Here is a 17,857-nt window from a genome sequence, read left to right as displayed (position 1 = left end):
AAACGCGTCCTTTCAACATCCTTTCTTGCGGCTTCTTGGCGTTGAGTAAAGATCTTTTCATGCTTATTTCTTGGATAACGAATGGCTTGAACAAATGTGCCCCATTTTGGGTAAATACCATCGACAAGATAATATCCCATATCATAGTCATTACCATTCACATTAAATGCAACGGCCAGGAGCCTCACCTTGCTCTAATGATTCAAAACATGAGAACGATGAAGCACGCGTTAATGTCATTATCGCGAACTGGTAGGCCGAAGAAAGCAATGCCGGATCCAACAATGTTTGTGCGCAATCGGCTTCAAGTATCAAAGTTGGTTCCTTCTTGTACCTACATGTGTTCCAGCCCATCCACTTGGGCAATTCTTCCACACCCAATTGCATACGATCGATTGATCCAAGCATTCTGGAAAACCCCCTTGTCGCATTTTCAGCTAATATCCTAGCGATTAATGCGCCTCACTTGGTCGTCTCAAGTACTCTTCCTCAAACGCCGTGATAATTGCCTTGCACCAACGCTTCATAGATACATTTGTTTGTGGAATCTCCAATTTGTAAATACTCATCCGTTGAATCGGAAGAACAACCGGTTGCTAATTGTGCAACCGCAGCGGCTAGTCCCTTTTGTAACCCGAAATTGCTTGCCGACCCAATCCATCCACCTTGTCTTTAAAGTAATCGTCGAATGATGCAACAGTATGCAACATATACATAAAAAGCTCTCTTGTCATCCTGTACCTTCGTCTAAACTTATGAGGAGGCCACCTACAAGGTGTTGTGAAGTAATCCCTCATTATCTTTTGTTTACTGAAATCACCACCATCTCTAAACGTGTACTCTACGCCTGCCGCATCCCACCGTTTTGTGCGTATCCACATCTTCAATTTCAATGGTCGCTTGAGTCATTAATGCCCCAAAGATGGATAATAACCGCACCTCCTCCTCCTCCTCCTTCACCTCATCATATCATTATGCTCATCTCTTACTCTTTCCATGTAGTCATCTTCAGCAGAAGTACCAGAAGACGACCCGGTGAAACCAGAAGACGAACTATTACTACTAGATCCTCCCCATAACCTTTGGTTATATGTAATTCTTTCTTCTCTAGACATTTTTCCTATTTTTAGCTTGGTTGTGGGGAAGAAGATGGCTATGTTGTTTGTTTGATATAAAAGATAGAAGAGTAAAACGAAATATGAAAGGTAAGGTCACATATGATAAGGTCACATGTGATACTTTGATTTTGGTCCACTTACCAATTGACAACACATTTTATTAGATTTTTGTTCACTCTCCAAGTGACAACACATTGTATCCAAATGTCTATCCATGTACCCTCAATAATTCCAAATGGGCCACCATCCATAATTGCATTGTTTGGAATAGTAAAATGTGCGGGGGAGGGGGCTTAAAAACCGCACGCCGGGATGTTACATTCCGTCTCGGTCTAAAAAACCAGACGGGATGTTACATTCCGTCTCGGTATCCCCATACACTATTCCTGTCAGAACCTGTCAGAACCAAACCACCTGCAAAATGAGTGATATTCCAAACTAAAAATTTGCTGTTTCAACAATGACAGGAAATGAGTGAAACAAATGTGAAACGAGCGAAACGAATGTTCCATTTTTGGAAACATACGAACTTATAAGTTTTTAATTTTTTTTGGCCATAACCTCATTTGTTTTATTGACATATTCATATAAAAAACCTGCTAATATACTTTGAAAATAATAAAGAAGACAAACAACAATCATGAACAACACCCAAGTCTAACACAGAAACTCGGTAAAAAAACTAACTTATAATTTCTTAAAAAAATTGGACATAACCTCCTTTGTTTAATGACATATTCATATCCAAAACTCATCAAAGAAAAACCTGCTAATCAAAAATTCATTACAAACAACAATCCCAAACGCCATAAGACAAGTAATGGCGCACAGTTATTACAAACTACAAAAAAATATCTACTGAGACCTCCTCCCCCTACGAGAAGGCCCGGTCGAAGAGCTCTCCCCCCCCACGTCGTTGTTAAGCCTCTCCGGTTGAGCTTGAGCTTGAGGTACTCCACTTCCAAAGCATTCTCCAACTCTTGCACACGTCTCAAGCTCCAAAGTTCGACACGTTCTTCTTGTAAGTACTCAAAACTGCGGCGAGGAGGACTCCATGAAGGACTCACGCGATGGCATAAGTGAGAGAGTCATAGTTAAGAGCTCGACCTTACTTCATCCCGTTTAACAAAACAAATGCAAGTTAGGGGTTATAGTGAATACTAATAATAACAAATCATAAATAAATTCAAATCATACTAACCTCGCTAAACCGCCGAATTCAGATCGACAAATCTGCTACCAACTGCGGCATCTACCGGGTGGAATAGGTATTCTCATATCTTGCCCCCGAAGTAATCATGCTCCAATGCCAAAGGTCATCATCATCAAATATCCGTGGGAGTTCTTTGCGGCATCCGAAATATCATGAAACACCCCTGGCCGTGGATCGTGGCAACTCCACCTCCTCTGGGAATGAATGTCGGGCCTCAATGCTCCGTAGTAACCCTTCAAAATTGGTGCCCCGGTATAACGCACCTAGCAAGAGACCTCGACCAACCCTCTTCCAATATAAGTCATAGTTAAGCGTAAAACCGAAAGCGATCGTCGTCCGCCACTCATTTGGGTTTGCTCTATATAGTGTGAAAGAACGGCGGGGAAGAATATCGAGGTCATCATATCCATAGGTGGTGGGTAAGGTATAACAATCTCTCCGGATACTTGCCGCCAACATCCGTCCCCAAGGTACCATGCGTTGGATCGACCCTATAAGTATCATTCGCCGGTGAAAAGAAACCTTGCTCTATGACACATATATGATAGTCTACGGTACTCACCGCTCTTCTCGAACATCCGGAATATCCGCATAAAGGGGTCGAAAGATGAAGGACTTCGGCCCGGGGTTGCCACTCAATTCGACTAGCTCCTAAAAGCTCAATCTGGCGGCGAGTGTTATGAATATTATGTGATAGGTCCCCATACCCCCTCGCCTTTCTGATGAAGCCCCCATGCTTGAATCGTGGAATCGGTCATGAGTCTCATCCTCTTCCAACCTCTTCAACACGGGATGCATCACACGAAAAATGCTCGTACCACCAATCTTGTCATCAATAGATAAAATACAATATCAATATATATATAAACATGTCAACATTAATAATTAGATAAATAAATGAAATGAAACAATAACTTAATAAATAAGACTTACGGTATAATCCAAACAAAGCCGCACAAATTGCCTTTTAGCGGCTTTTCGTCTCAACTCGCGAGGTCTAGCCAGCCGTAAAAAGGTATGCTAAGATGGATTGACCCCCGGTCCATAATCCCACATCCTCTCTACGTCCCCGAGACAATGCCATCCACCCGATCGTAAATAACTATCGGCATATCCAAATAATACCGCACCAACAAAGTAGAAGAGGAAGGCACGTACATACTTTCGTGGATCGACTCCTCACCAATATGATAGTCTTTTTCTTCTCCTTGAGTCTATTCAAATATCTCACGCCGTAAACCAACTCATATTTATAGCTCCTCCCTTAAACCGCTTTCGGCCGATAATCTCAAAAACTTCGTCTTGCTCATCATCTTCAACCAAATCAAAACATTCAAAGAAACTCATCGCCAGTAAAACCTCTAAAGTTTCATCAAAGGAACGGCATCTCCATAACCAATTGGGATACCCGTGAGCATTGTGAAATCAAGAGGGGTAATCCCAAGCTCACCCCATGGGAAATGAAATGTGTGGGTAGTTGGCCACCACCGCTCAACTATCCCAAACAACAACGCCTGATCATTTTGTCCCAAATTACAATTAAAAAAACTCCCAAATGGTGTGGCGGATATAATATCGAATCTCGTGACAAAATTAGGATCCGTTTTTGATTTCATACAACGCCACCACGACACAACATTTGAAAGTGCACAACGCACTTTCCATAAGTGTACTTCCTACATTCAACAAACACGCAATACGATAAAATTCAAACTAAAATAAACTAATATAAACTAATACAAATTCAAACTAAAATAATACGACAAATTCAAACTAAAATAAACTAATATAAACTAATACAAATTCAAACTAAAATAATAATGACAAATTCAAACTAAAATAAACTAATATAAACTAATACAAATTCAAACTAAAATAATACGACAAATTCAAACTAAAATAAACTAATATAAACTAATACAAATTCAAACTAAAATAATACGACAAATTCAAACTAAAATAAACTAATATAAACTAATACAAATTCAAACTAAAATAATACGACAAATTCAAACAACAACAAACTTGATATAAACTAACATAAATAATAATAATTAACTTAAAAAAAAAATCAAAAACTTACTTGAGATTCCGCCACTCGATTTGCTACGTGTCGGACCGATGTTGACGCTAATGGTGGGTGGTCCTCGATTTCACAACGCGGTGGAAAATTAAACCCAAGTTCAATTTCGTCCTCCTCGCCCACATTACGCGTTCTCGACGACGATCCTTTTTGCCCCTTTTTTTTGGAAATTTTGACATTTCCAAACCATCGGGAATGCTCTTGATGTGGTGAGGTTGGTGGGGATGGGTTGGGGGATGGAGAAGTCATTATGAATGGAAATTTGTGTTCAAAGGTTGTGAATGGAGGCTACAAAATCGGAATTTTGGCTGGAAATGAAGTGAAAATGGAGCCTGTTCGCGTCTGTTGGTATTGAGCCATCAGACGGGATGTTACATCCCGTCTCGTTATAAAATATCAGACGGGATGTTACATTCCGTCTCGTATAAAAAAACTCCAGACGGAATCTAACATCCCGTCCGAGATGTTTTTTATCACCTTTGCATTGCACAGCTTCACCTTGTTTATCACCGGGTTGGTGATAGAGGGGGTGAAAAGTGAGGAGGTGGCGGTGATAGAGGGGGTGAAAGTTATGACTTGCATTGCAAATGCTCTGATGCGGTGTCTTTGTACACCGACAACACAAGTATGTTTCTTTCAACTTTGATTATAAACTTTACCAAGTTTAACTTCATTACATTGTACAAGAAAGTGAAGTAATATACAATAAACAAAAAGTAACAAAAGAAGAGGAGAGAAAACTCTGAACACACAATCAAGAAGCAGAAATATGAGCTTTCATGCCTCTATTATATGTCTGTGTCAGACTGCATTCTGGTAAAGATTCCATCTGGATCAATCCATCTACGAGTTACCTGCCACAACTGATTTTCAATACCTAACTTCTTCAGTTCCAGCAAACCCCGCTCAACTGTTACATTAAAGAATAAGCTTAATCCGTAAGTCTGTTATACAAGAAAGAGTTCAAAGGTCCATTTAAATAGTTCATCCCATTTGTCCCATAATTTTTACTTTAGCAGTATACATATCTCTCCAAAACTAAACGAAGATAGTCAGCTTCAGTAACACCAAACTATTCTCCCTATCAAATTTTGGAACGGAGACATAACACAAAAATTCTATTTCATTTTGCAACAGATGGCAGAGCATCTCACATGCATTGCACCACAGACGGCACAATACCTCCCCAAACTGGCAATTGGGTTTTAAAGTCCATTGTGTTTTAAATGCTATTTCAAACATCCCGCTGCCATATTTGTAAAGTGCTTCCAAATTAGAAGCAACCCAGTCACCGTGGAACCGTGTACATGGCTCCTTTGGTGGCATTGCAAAGATGAAAATGCCAGTTACTCTGGGCATGCTCTGAGATAAACTAAACCAGTAAAACCTGAGTGGGCTATTAATTGGGTACATTATCTTGCGACCCAAAGACAAAAGGGTACATTCTCCCATCCAAACATTATGTCTCCAAAGCCTAAACCCCTCAAAAGAGGGACGCTCAAACCCTTACAGATGAATTGATCATACAAATGATCCAACTTGTACATGTAGAACTCTCCACTGACTGTGTATGGAAAATTAAAAAAAGGAAAATGAATGCAATTAAAAGATTACCATCAACTGCATCATGTGAAGTGGGCGAACGAGTGCCATGATTTATCCAAAACTGCAAACGCTCGTCTACAATGTCCTGCTCTAGTCCATGATTTTTCGCTCTTCTCCAGAAATACGTAAGCCAAGCCTGCAAGGTCCATAGGGAATCAAAAGCGGCCTAAATTAGGACCATGATTTCAGAGACTCCTAATTAACAGCACTGTGTTTAACAGCATTTACTTCTGTGACAGTTGGAGAAAAAAAAGACAAGACTGGAAAACCATAAACCTATAGATGTCTGATGTCCTAACAAGTATGACCAGAAACATGCAAATATCTTCACTGCATTGTTTGAGACCAATCCCAAAAAAGACCTTATACACTGACATGTTAACTACATAGATATTTGGCAGAAACTCAGGAGATACCTGTTTAAAAAGCACATCCTCAGACTCCTCGTGGTTCAACTCTGAACATCAACAAACAAAAAGATTATGAGTTATGACCCAGTTCAACAACTTATACAATACATCAGATCATACAATTAAGAAAATCATACCAGGGACGATAACAAAATGTTACATATAAAAGGAAACAAAGGCCTAACTTCTAAAGAATTGGCAGAATAACAAATGCCAGGCCAACCAATTCGGCCAGATAAGTCTTATATTCCGGCTCTAATTTAATTCTAGTTTACAGTATTATACCTTTGACATATTTAAATTGCAAAAGTAGTGACAAAAAGAAAATGAATTTCGTGTTAGAGAGAGTTTACTAGATCAACTTACCAAACGCCTCGACAAAATTTTGACCCTCAATTGGTAGTTTCAAGTCATCTGTAATAGTCATGAAAATGGATAATCATATTATTAAAAAAAAAAAAAAAAAAAAAACTACGGTTATTTGGTATATCTTAATTAAGTCATAATATATGACTCCAACCAAGATAGTCCTAGACAAGATTACATATGTACCGGAATAAAGAATGATCGTGTAACTTGATAATGAGCTATCAAAGTATCATATATATGAAAATGGTTCTGAGTACAAAGCAAGGGTAAGGTTCGTACCTGCCACAGAATGACCAGACCTCTGTGAATTTGGCCGTCGATGTTGAGCCATTGCAAGTAATATTGCGTCCTCTACCTTCAAGCAGAGAAGAGATGCATAAAAGGTTACTAGATGGATAAAGTTTTTGTTCCTGACAATTCCAAGTCTGATAAATAACTTAAGGCAATGCAAGAAAAAATTAGAAATGAGAAAGGCGATGAACTCAGTTAGCCACCAGAACAAGTGTCGTAAAGAAAAAGTTAGTTCAGTTGAATTGGGACGAAGGGATTGTACAAAACATCAAAAAACACATAATTGAGGATGAGAGTAATAGAGGCGTAAAGCTAGTGGAATGCTGATAATGACAAAGATAAAATACGAGGAATAGGAAGATGATCAGTCATATATCTTGACTGAAAATATGGTCCAAAACATTGCAAGGCAACCTTTGATCAAGTCGGACACTAGTATAGGAAATAAATAATGATGACAGAAATTTGTAATCGAAGACCATCTAGTAGTCTTTGTGACCTTGCAGAGATTCCTCCAAATAAATGCTTTGCGAACGCTTCAGAAATGATAGATGTATAAAATATTATCAACAACATCTAATACTCAGCATCTAAATGTTGTATGAGTTTGAAAACAAACCCCAACAGAGCTCTTTCAGGAAAAAAAAATGTTTAGTACTTAATAAGTTGATGAATTAGGACTTTGCTAATTATACATAGAAAGATATTTACTTCTAAACAACAAAGAACACCAGAAATCCCTACCACATTCAGATATTTACAAAGGAGATCAAAGAGATGTTGCTCTAGGAAGTATTAATGAGATAACACTATTATTCCATTTTTAGTGGAACCTATCCAAGTTTGCCAGAGTAACCACAACTCAACTGAGACACAAGTTTTAGGTATAAAATATCTTCACCCATTTTGCTCAGCATCAAGCTAAATGAGCAAGACTGACTAGAAAGATAATATCAGTTAAACAATTCACCACACTTTAATCTGTATGTTGTACTATGCCTCAACACTCAATGGCCAGTAAAGAAAAACAAAGTAAAAACAAAAAAAAAACTTGCACAGTATAAATGTGTAAAAATCAAAATACAGACATGACAAATACCTTCAGTGAAGCTAATTCACGCATCCCTTTTTCAACTAAAAGCATGCTCTCAATGCTTCCTTCTCCAGATAAATCATTCAGGTCATGCAGAATCTTATCTCTTTCCTCAACATCAGATTTATCTACATACGAATGGTAAAAAACAATAATGTCGACATCTATTTTGCAAAAGAATTAAGGACATCCGTTTTCAAGATTGACAATATTCTTGATAATCAAGTTAGTTTTGCATGATAATAAAGATAACCTAAATAACTTATAGGAACATAAAAGTCTAACCTTTCGTGTTTTCCTCTTTAGCTTTCTGTCCAGAAGCCAACACAACCTCAAGAGGAAGAGGGGCTAATGATGACCAGAACTCATACTTTGATCCAGCAATCTCTGGATGAACACCTACATCAGGCTGATTTCATCAGATACTTTTTTGTAAATAGGAAATACTGGACACTGGAATTTGACTGTTAATCGAATCAAATATGTATTTTGAGAATACAATTTGGTGATCACCAAAGAGCAATACATGAACCATGAAATCTAAAACTCCTGCAAACAATGGAACGGGGTCCACATTTTATAATTTGTTTCATCTTCCTGATATATGTTGCAATATGGATATTTCAGTCTTAACATATCAACAAAGACAATACTTTTTTCCTTTTATTAGTTCAAAGAAAATCAATGATTGAATATCCAACATGTGCTCTTCCCTGAACAAGATAAATGGTAAATTATCACACAACTTTCACCATGCAAAATACGCACTTCTCCAACAAAACATTTCTTTTTATCAAAAGCATGACAAGTAACATTTTCAAAAAACAAAAGCAACTTACCATGCTTAACACATAAGTTCCAATATCGTGCAAGCCAACACCTCTTGAGAACCACCTCTTCCTGAGATCATCATGTGGATCACTAAATACATAGAGTAAGCATGGGGAAGCAAATCATCCTTTAAAAAAAGGGAAAATTACTCCAAAAAGCAACACTTGGGAAGTACAGTGCTCGGGGAATGCGGTTCTTTCACATTACCAAACTACAGGTAACATTACCGATCTATCTCATGTCTATTCTAAGGTCCCTGCATGGGAAAATGTTCGTGTTACCTTAAAGACATCCTATGACTAGAACACCAACTTGTCGCACTGACAAAAGGAAAAGTGCCTTTGCATAAATAATTTGGGATAGTTATCCCTAATTTGTCAACTCGAGGTACCTGCGCCGCCTGAGGATCATATATCCCAATGGTTGGAGTAATTTTTCCATTAAACAGATCTTTGAATACATACCATCTCTTCCTTTGTCAATATCATTCTCTGTGACATGGTTCGGAGTGCTTTAATTTCACATTCAGATTCATGGAGCTGCTCAAGAGAAGTTGTTGCCTCGTCCCTAGCAGCCTAACTCAAAAATAGTTATGTCAATCTAATTGAGAAGCAGCTGATTATTGAAATGATTGATCAGTAAAATGAAAAGCAACCACATGAGACAGAAGTTCTCAATACCTCTGCTTCCAACCGAAGGGATGTAACCTCTATGTTTCTAACACCTTGGGTTTGTGTTGCAGCTTTCAAAGCAGCCTGTAGCAGAAACAAAACATAAATAGAAAGGATACTTTGAAGATGAATACAATATAACAAAGGTTAAAAAAAAAAATCAATCCATTAATTCAAACATCAAGTAAGATATGGAATCTTCTATACACAATGAAAACAGAGGAGACTCTTATTAATGCTTACCTCCCTTTGCTGCAGGGCAGCCTCCTTTCTGAAGAGTGAACAAACTGTAAGTTAAGGACAAGCAGGAAAAATTTGAAAGAGATAAAAAGATACATCTGAGCTTTAAGGCTTGCCTGCTCAAAAGGCGGGCTTCCATAGACACACCTTCTCCTAGAGAAGCCACCTATGAGTAAGAAAGATTTCCATAAACATAAAAATCATCAAGAATAAAGGAGCTCAAATCATATTAACTCACTCCTCGAATAACAAAGACATAGGAGATGTTAGTTTCAGACAAAAGAAAATGCAAATCAAAACAAGAGTGCGTGGAACAAAAGTTCCTATCCACTTTACCAGAGTAATCAGGTGGACAAAGCTGCAGGTGAGTCAAAATCTTGACTTTTTAAAATTATAAATCCTCAAAAGTTCAGAAAGTCCTGTCCTATTAATCAATATCAGGTAAGTACAGTTTCAGAAGAAACCATAACCAACAGCCACACAAAAGATTGAGTCATAGCCTTTAGCTGTGCATTTAAACTTAACAATCCTACTTCTTCTGCTCATTATCCAAACAAGGCTAAATCATATAACAGTTTTGTTATATGTTCTTCCAATTATCTGACTACCATTATGAATACAGAACATTCTTGGAAAGCTTTACAGGGTTGTCTGAAGCTTTTGTTGTTTGGAAGGGCTGCGAGAAGGTTTAGTTACTGGCTGTTTGAGAGGAAAGTGTACAATAAAGTCCACCCCTAAAATCACACTCAAGGGCTAAGGAAATGAAAGCGAAATAACAGTCCACAAAACATTAGCATTAATGTACTAACCCAAATTATACTGGTGTCATTTACCATTTATGCTTTACACGAAAAACATTGGCAGCACTCTCCATAAAAAAATGGTTGGAAGAATATATTTTCATATTTTTTAGTGAGCTTATAAGAAACACATTTATGAACATCATATGCCTAGCTACGTGCATTTCGTTGGTTTCTGACTTCGGCTTAATGCCTGGCTTAGTGAAGCTGTGAAGGATCTTGTAGCATCTTGAAATTTGAGAGCATTGTAATCCTCAAAAGGGGTCCTCTGAAGTTTATTGTTGTTTGTTGCTATGTGAGGGCACATGCTGAAGAAGAGCAAGTGTCACTTTCTGGACTCCTTATCTAATGTTGTGAAGATTTTCTTGGTGATCAAATACTACATCCATTCTAGTTCTCTTGTAGGTCATCATATGTTCCTAGACTTTCAATTGCTTTTAGAAAAAATCTAATCTACTGATAAAAAAGTAAAGGAAAAAATGAAAACAAAATCTCTCTTGCCAACTCAACACGTTGGCACTATTATATAAACAAAATGAACCATTTTCATGAATCATAATAGTGTTGGAACCCTGAAGGTAGATAATCATACTTTTAAATGTGCGCGACAAGGATATTATACAACTGTTGAAGGTGAGGCATGTACACAACAGCAAATTAGGAGAGTAATCTCAAGTTACTCGTGATTTTTCCACCCCATGATATATTGGTTTTATGTATTAACACGTTCTACTGCATTGTAAAAGTATCTGTGTGAAGATTCCAAAAATCCAGCTGTCCTATTTAGGCAAAGCATACCTGTCTTTCAAGCTGTCTAGCTCTGGCCTCAGCTTCCTCACACCTCTCCTCTGCAAGTCGAAGCTGGGGTGAAAAGATTATGATGAAGTTCAGGAAATAAAAACAGGATTATTAATTAAGACACTATGGTTTACTCCAAAATAAGTTGGCGTTGGATGTTGGCACCACTGCTATAGTGCTATACATTGAAATAAAAAAACTTGGAGCACATTGGTTGTCAGGTATCTGCAGCAGCACCCAACCAACATCAGAGAGAGGCCCAACACCTCCAGTACCAAAGTACAATCTTCTTGCTTGAAATCTAAAAATTGATCTTGCCATGTTACAGACACAGCAATGCTACAATCACAACTGTACTAAAAATATGAAAAAGAGGAAGAACTCTTAAGTGTTGCACCTTCTGAAGTACACTTTCATTTTCTTCTTGAAGCATGTCGAGCTGCAAAAAGGACAGATATAGCTTAGCATAAGTAAATCTTAAAAAGCAGCTATCCAACCCATGCTTAATCTAAGTTTACTTATTTTTTGTCGATAAACTAAGATATAGACTGCTTAGAAATAACTATTCAGATTTGCATGGCTGCTGGGCGGGTTGAAAAACTTAGAATATAATGCAGCAATCATTTTTCACATACCAACCACAAATATATGGCTACATACTAAATACCGAAGCATCTGGTATCCACAAGAGCTTCAGTGTGGTTGAAAAATGCCTCAAGAGCTCAACAACCAGGTACTCTTTTCCCTAAAGGATTTCACTTTACTATTATTCACTATAAGAATTTCAATTTAATGCTTAAAACATGAACTTTTCATATATGCAAGCAGTTTGTGAAATTAAATGCCACGTGGTATTTTAGGTTAGGGTCACACTACACACTGTGAAACACATTAAATGGTTCACAGACAGGCATTCTTCAATAGTATTTGTTTTCCCTGATCTGATGATATGTACAATATGAAGTGAAATAAATAGTATAACATTTCTTGTTGTGGTGGCTATCCAAAATGCTAGAATATCACGTTTCCCAATTCCCATTAAGCATGGCAAACCTCGTCTTGAAGAAGAGAAGAAGAACGACCATTGCTTATTTCTCGCGCATTGAAATTCCCAAAATCAACGGACATCCTACATATGACAGAGAAATGTACAAGAAAGTTGATAAATACTTTGAAATGGAGGGTTTAAAGAAAAATGAAAAACTGTTTAGCCTATTGTTATAGCCAGGCCGAAGCCAACAGATATTACTTGATTCAATGCATTATATAGACTCCAGATAATCATCAAACTCATGTCATGTGTGACCTTATTGCCTTGATGCAAGCATTGAAACCATTTCACAGCATTAAAGATAAATTACACGACTTCTGTTTTCTTAAAAGTTTCGACAATGTTTAAGTCCTGATGATGGACTGCAATCCACATACATAAGGCCAAAAAAAGTCAAGTCACTCAATCCTGATGGAAAACCAAAAACAGAGACGACTCATCAAATGATGATACATATAAAAAAGCTTATATAATACCTTTTCTCTCTGCGACTATCTCCAAGCGTCCCCAATGGTGTTGAAGAGGGAGGCTTAAGCGATATTGGTACAGTAGATGGTACCATGGCAACAGTCTTCACTGCTAACGCTGGGCGGCCAGTAGATATAGCACGAACAGATGGAGATTGTTCTACAGCATTACGACCTAACTAATATAAACAAGTGGACAGATCAGTAAGCAAATGGGAAAGAAAATGCAGAACAATGAACAGTGGTTAGTATTGGATGTAATGAACAGAAGTATCTACAAAATCGGCATGGGTATTTGGAGCAGTTCTCCATATTTTTTTAAAGCAAATTTGGGATGGATATTCTTATCTGGATGGCTGTGACATCTTCCTATTAAATCAAATTATCTTTTCATTCTACATGTTTAGAAATCCAATGACAGTTGGAAGGTAAATAGCATACGAAAGTTAGGCATGGTCGGTACCGGAACACAGAACTACGAACTGTCTACATTACCAAAGTCCAAAATCATCGTCCAACATCTACGTGGTTTTAAGTATATGTCTGCAACACACACACACACATGCAACCATAAGACTCCAGAAAGCATCAATTGGGTTCTTCTAGAAAGCAGGGAAAAGGTCTTTTATACTACAAGATCCCATTAACCTATCATCACTACCAACGTGACCGGCCTGGATTATCTATCATAGCTCCAAAGACTTAAACCCTAAGGGGACACTAATGATACCAAACTCACATCAATAACTAGTTTGTGCAAATACAAGGAAGAACATTTGTCAATCACTTAATTTCAAACCTGGCCAAACGACAGCACAATAAATAAATAAAAAAAAAAAAACTAATGAAAATGAGTTATTACCTTAGGAGACCGAGGTCTAATTCCCCGTCCATGTGAAAGTCCAATACTCGGCGTCAGCGAAGTATTAAAATCATAAGAATCATCCTCATCATCATCGTCACTGTCAGCCGCTTGATGTGCCATAACTTGTGCAAGTCTCTGAGCAGCAGCTTTCGTTGCATTATTCTGTCCTCTACGGAAATTCGATATTCCAGTCGATCCTGATCTTACATGTCTATGTACAGGTGACATCATTGGTGAATTATTTGATGCTCCTGATGCTGTACTTGATACACTTTTTTGACGTACATATACCGGACTCCTCGTTCTCACCCTGTCCATTTTTTGTAATTATATTTTGTGAAAGAGATTTGAGGAATTTTGTTAGCGTTGGTCCCGTTATATAAGCCGAATTTAAAGTAGAGAGGGAATGAGATTGTAATGAAAGCGAATAATATGGAAGCTATTATGAACATCTCAGCATGCAAGCGTTCATTTCAAAATTTACACGCGGCACTCACAAAGCAAGCAAACCTTTTGAAATTTCAGAATTGCAAAATGCAACGTGGATATGCCACCTGGAAAGTAGTTGCATGTGGCAAGATTGAATTTGTCTTTTAGTGGAAGTGATATCATACGTGTGCAGCTGATCTGAAGAGAAAATGAGCTGTTTCTTAATGAAATGAGTGCTTGATGAGAATTATGGCTTAAGCAAACAATAGTAATTATGGCAATCGTGGTGATGGCTGATCGTGTGTTTTCAATTTGTTGATCGCATCATAGTACAAAATATCTCGATATATTGCGATATTTAGAGATATCTATTTAGATTTCAGAGAAAAATATACAAATATCACGATATGTTCAGAGATATATATGACTGCAAATATCAGTGATATTTCGACGATATTTGTGATATTTGGGAATATTTTGTGATATTTGGAGATATTTGACGATATTTTATGTATATAATAATTTTATTTCATATTTACCATTATATTTCAAATAAATATAAATAATGTATCATGATATATCAAAAAATATCCACAATATTTGTCAATATTTTGGATATATCCACGATATTTGTATGTGAAACAATGTCAAATATCCCCAAAGAGGAGAATATATCCACGATACATATCCATAAATTGAATATCGATAAATACCCATATCCTGATATTTTGTACTATGCATAGCACTACTAGTCTATATATCTTCACTTTAAGATCTTCCCCCGCTCATATATATGATTAAAATATACATACTGGGGAGTTTGGGACGCACGTATATACACATAGCTATTGTTGATCATATGATAAAGCTGATTTGGTGAAAGTTCTTCAATGGTTGACGGTATATACATGATACTGCATATTCCTTCTCTTGCATAATGTACACATGGTGTACAATCTTTAAGATGTATCTATTGCAAATTCCGTTAAAGTAGTGTTTAGAAGTGTAAAGGTAAAGCTTAATAGTGAAGCTAGTGTATTACAGGCATGGGGACCTTGTGAGTACTAGATGAGGTCGAAAAGAGTATGAGAACCTACACGAGAAAGAGAATGAACACGGAAAAGGTTACAACTATTTTGTTTTAATATCATATATTATGGTTGGATATATGTGTTAAATTTATTTATTTTTTGGAACTTCAATTAAATTTGCTCCAAGAAAGAGGCAAAATATGCACAAAAATCCAACGAACGAAATTCTTTTTCCCAGACACTGGTAACTAGGTAAAACATTGTGATGAACGTGATTTTAGGGACACTTGCAAAACTATAAATAATAATTATTATAATAATATGTTAAAGTGTATTTGAACACAATAATTAATTGTTGATTATAGTTGTGAAGTTTGTGGTGGAGATGATTGTTCACCTTGGCTGGCTTGATGAAATAATGGTTGAAATTATGCATAGGAAAGATTTTGTTTTATAGTATTTTATTGGTACTCACAATCGTTTTGCATAATAGTGGGTTGAATTAATAATTTTGCAGATATATCTCACTTTGTGATCCGGCCTATGCCAGTATAAATATAGAGTAAACTTTTACTTTTGTTACCTTTATATAAGATGCAATGGATTTATTTGAAAGTTAAGGCACCTCTGATGGAGGAACTAGATGTCTTCTTGATAATGTATAAGGTTGTTTTGAATTTAAGACTACTAATACCAGCATTGTTTATAATACTGACCCGATTTGCATGTTTGTTTATCAGGTGTGTTCATATATGAACATAGTCGATAAGTCTTGATATTGAATAAAGATGATTGTTGCATGTGATTTGCGTTAGTGTATATATTGATGTTTAGTATTTTCGGTGAGTGTAGAGGTTTAGTATTTTGGGGATCTACAACCTGAGGTTATAATTGATAGGGAGTGGTTGTACTCTTTTTTGGGATAAGAGTTGCCTACGTATAAAGTTTCTCAAGATAAGCTTGAATCAAGTCTTACGTAGTTCATCTCTCTCTACGTATAGATGCTTGAGCTGACCTTATTTACAAAGTAAATGTCTTCTTGATTGGAGCGTTGACTGAACTCCAGGATTGCGCTAGATCATTTGCTTCCATATATGGCTGTAATTGGTATTTGGGATGACTTGAGTTTGGGTCGTTATTGCGTCATGATAGCTTGATACGAGTTGGTGAAGTACGACTTGGTGTGTGGACACGTGTGTTTAGTGTAGAACGGAGGGTACTTACACAGCCCTCTTTATTTTATTTAATTTATTCTTTGGACAACTGTGATGTGAAAAGAAAAGATAAAATAAAGCATTAACCACGTGTCGCATAGCTGGCTTTGTTTGGTTTGGAAAATGTGCGAGAACTGTTGGATCTGACCCATGGGCCCAAAATCGCAGCGGTTTGTGGGCGAAGTTATGATTGTGTTGTGTGGGAAATCCAAACGTTTTGTCTCTTTCGAGGTTTTGCACAATTGAAGGGTTTAGGGTCTGGCGGTGCTTCATTTCTTCACTCTATCATCTCAACAGACGAAAAAAAAAGCAAAGAAAAAGAAAGAAAAAACTTTTCAAGTTTTCATCTTCAGTTGCGACACTTTTCATCTCGAAATAATTTGATCTTTTGTTTTGTTTTTGTGTTTGTAATGTCGATCACTAGTGATAGTTTGAGTGGTGAAGTTTAGTTGGATTAGTGGAAAGAGAGAACTTTGAGTGATGATGATGGTGGTGTTAGGGCACGTAGTGGAAGTGAAGCGTCATCGTCTTCTTCCTTGGAAACAATGACTGAGGAGGTGGTGACTAGGTCGATGTTTGATAACTTTTGGGACTTGAGAAGGGAGTTTGGGATTGATAGCCCCGACTTGATGATATACGACCTGAGTGGTGAGAAGAATGTGTTTAGCTGGGATTAAGTGCCTCGAGACGGTGGGGTTGTAATTACGTATGACCAACTGAAGGCGGGGCTAAGGTTGTCTTTCTCACGTGTTGAATTTGTTGAGACTCAGAGGTTATAATATCTATTTGTCTGACGTTTTAGAGCATTTCTCTATGAAAATTTCCGCTGCTATGAACTTTGATTTTCAAGTGATGAAGGGTAAATCACCGATGATTGTTGGTGTGAGTAAGGAGGAGTGATGGCGTAGGCCTCTGTTGATTGTGTGGAATTATTGTCCTCCTGGGTATGAGGTGGGGAATCGTAGTGTGAGAACTGATGGTAGGTTGTTTATTTGATGTGGGTCATTTTTATGTTGTAAGTTGTAGGTTGTAGGTCATTTGTTTTGGTTATAAGTTTGATAGGATGACGTTCTGATGTTTGTTTGTTTTGCAAAGGTCGTAATTTGGGATCGTGCGTATATGGGGGGCTATTGAAGAGTTTGCTAGGTTGACTTTGGAAGAGAAAGCGTCCTTATTGGGGGAGGTTGCGCTCTACTTCAAGAGACAAGGCGGTGCGAAGATTAACAAGAAGAAAGCTGAGCAGAAGAAGAGGGCTTGTAAGCTTGTTCTTGATATCTC

General features: G+C 37.4%; 1 protein-coding gene across 2 annotated transcripts; it reads right to left on the bottom strand.

Annotated features, from left to right (window-relative positions):
* Positions 1 to 5,044: 5,044 nt before the first annotated feature.
* On the bottom strand, positions 5,045 to 14,350 carry LOC147517524 (coiled-coil domain-containing protein SCD2-like). 2 transcript variants are annotated; one of them, XM_086589694.1, is made up of 17 exons: positions 13,903 to 14,350; positions 13,050 to 13,219; positions 12,576 to 12,651; positions 11,920 to 11,961; positions 11,523 to 11,585; positions 10,041 to 10,090; positions 9,928 to 9,955; positions 9,694 to 9,768; positions 9,478 to 9,588; positions 9,022 to 9,082; positions 8,468 to 8,581; positions 8,189 to 8,310; positions 7,078 to 7,153; positions 6,796 to 6,843; positions 6,436 to 6,476; positions 6,029 to 6,155; positions 5,045 to 5,324 (listed from the first exon to the last, which is right to left on the bottom strand). In XM_086589694.1, exons 1-17 carry the CDS (start codon positions 14,221 to 14,223, stop codon positions 5,203 to 5,205), a joined length of 1,647 nt encoding a protein of 548 aa, XP_086445820.1. In that variant the 5' UTR covers positions 14,224 to 14,350; the 3' UTR covers positions 5,045 to 5,202. The 2 variants fall into 2 exon arrangements, with proteins under 2 accessions (XP_086445820.1, XP_086445821.1); XM_086589695.1 differs by having other exon boundaries at positions 13,050 to 13,215; positions 13,903 to 14,037.
* Positions 14,351 to 17,857: the final 3,507 nt, after the last annotated feature.

This window comes from Coptis chinensis, chromosome 2, assembly GCF_015680905.1.
Source record: "Coptis chinensis isolate HL-2020 chromosome 2, ASM1568090v1, whole genome shotgun sequence".
Classification (NCBI taxonomy): domain Eukaryota; kingdom Viridiplantae; phylum Streptophyta; class Magnoliopsida; order Ranunculales; family Ranunculaceae; genus Coptis; species Coptis chinensis.
This window is presented reverse-complemented; position numbering and strand designations above follow the sequence as displayed.